At 42.8% G+C, this 2,500-nt stretch overlaps 1 protein-coding gene across 6 annotated transcripts in view; it reads left to right on the forward strand.

Moving 5' to 3' along the window:
* The first annotated feature begins 1,106 nt into the window (after positions 1-1,106).
* Positions 1,107-2,500, forward strand: part of LOC139748045 (basement membrane-specific heparan sulfate proteoglycan core protein-like) — a 261,917-nt gene continuing 260,523 nt past the window's right edge. For all 6 annotated transcript variants that reach the window (XM_071660608.1, XM_071660610.1, XM_071660611.1 and 3 more), the window contains exon 1: positions 1,107-1,300. In XM_071660608.1, the coding sequence (XP_071516709.1) occupies positions 1,122-1,300 (179 nt within the window). In that variant the 5' untranslated portion in view covers positions 1,107-1,121. The remainder of the gene's footprint in view (positions 1,301-2,500) is intronic.

Genomic DNA, 2,500 nt, shown 5'->3' on the forward strand with positions numbered 1-2,500 from the left:
ACACACACACACACACACACACACACACACACACACACACACACACACACACACACACACACACACACACACACACACACACACACACACACACACACACACACACACACACACACACACACACACACACACACACACACACACACACACACACACACACACACACACACACACACACACACACACACACACACACACACACACACACACACACACACACACACACACACACACACACACACACACACACACACACACACACACACACACACACACACACACACACACACACACACACACACACACACACACACACACACACACACACACACACACACACACACACACACACACACACACACACACACACACACACACACACACACACACACACACACACACACACACACACACACACACACACACACACACACACACACACACACACACACACACACACACACACACACACACACACACACACACACACACACACACACACACACACACACACACACACACACACACACACACACACACACACACACACACACACACACACACACACACACACACACACACACACACACACACACACACACACACACACACACACACACACACACACACACACACACACACACACACACACACACACACACACACACACACACACACACACACACACACACACACACACACACACACACACACACACACACACACACACACACACACACACACACACACACACACACACACACACACACACACACACACACACACACACACACACACACACACACACACACACACACACACACACACACACACACACACACACACACACACACACACACACACACACACACACACACACACACACACACACACACACACACACACACACACACACACACACACACACACACACACACACACACACACACACACACACACACACACACACACACACATGAAAAGATATAAGTATCATCCCTGGGGAGAGGGATAAAAAAGTGGAAGCAAATCAGAGATGATTCTCAAAGGTTCAGTTATTGATGTTGCCCCATTAAGATGAGAGAGGTAAGCACATAAAAGAAAATAGTTATTTTACTGGGATGGGTGATTTTTTTTTTCCCTTACAGGAATGTGCACCAAACTACCGCAGGGTTCAGTATGGACTCTGGTTAGGACGTTGTGTTTTAGATATTGAATGTGGACCTCAAGAATATGGTGACCCTGCAAATGGTATTCCTTGCCTTCCATGCCCCTGCCCACTTTCTACACCAACTAACCAGTAAGTTTTTTCAAGCTTAGTATTCTTGCATGGCTAATTCTCCATAAATATTGTGTCCTAGTCTACAGGAGTGACAATAGGTAAAAGTTTTTGGAATGCATTATGTGCTTGTTAAGAAATCACAAACTCATAGCATGTAGCACTCTGAACTTATCCTTCTCCTTGTTTTTGTGTTTTGTTTGTATTATAATATTTTAGTAGTGGTACTTTGCTGATTAGTCATTAACTGTCACCTTGGATTCTGAATGAGCCAAGCAAAACTGCAGTTGCTTTGCTGATGTATTGCTGTTGGTTGGCAAAGTACTCTTGCTGCTTTTTGTAAAGGTTGCAAACAGTTAAAAGTTCAGCTAGGGATAGGGGAGAAAGAATACTTCCCACCTATTCCATGCATGTCATAGAAGGCAGCTAAAAGGGGAGGGAGCAGGGGGCTGGAAATCCTCCCTTTCCATTTTTGATTTTCCAAAAGAAGGATCAGAAAAGGAAACCAAGTGAGGATATTTCCTCTGTTTTTAGTGCTACCTCACTACTGCGGGAAATGGTGAATATGTAAGTAAAAAAATGTATATACAGGTACACCACCTATTTTCTGGTACTCTTGGTTCCAAAGCCTCGCCGGATTAACCATTTTACCGGACCAACCATGGTCACATAATAATGATTTATCAACACACCTCTAACCCGCTAATTATACATCTCCCATGTGTCTAAAGTATACTTTGGACTGCTAGAAATTTAAACAAATATGAAGTGTAAATTAAATAGATAAATAAAATACATTATACACCTGCTCAGGACTGAGGTACTCATCAACTACAAGTTTCACGAATTCGTCTTTATATTCAGCAGCTCCTTCACGGTTTGCAGACTGCTTTTCTCGGCACACTTTATTCATGGAAATTCAGTGACGCTTCTTGAATCTTTGAAGCCATCCTTCACTATAGTTATGCTCATGTTGTAATTTAAGTTCTTTCTAGAACAATTTAACCCGGTTCATTATCATGCTACCTGACAAGTCCGCTCCATCACTATGACACTGTTGAAGCCACTCCATCATCATTCGATCGTGCTCAGTGCTCTTACCATCTTTCATAATTTTTCTAATCGTCATTTGCTTCTTGGAATTGCTGTCTGCATAGAATTTCAATATTTTCTCCCTTTGCTTCTTTATATAATAAACAGTTGACAAACCAATACACAGCT

The sequence above is a fragment of the Panulirus ornatus genome, chromosome 72 (genome assembly GCF_036320965.1).
Source record: "Panulirus ornatus isolate Po-2019 chromosome 72, ASM3632096v1, whole genome shotgun sequence".
NCBI lineage: Eukaryota > Metazoa > Arthropoda > Malacostraca > Decapoda > Palinuridae > Panulirus > Panulirus ornatus.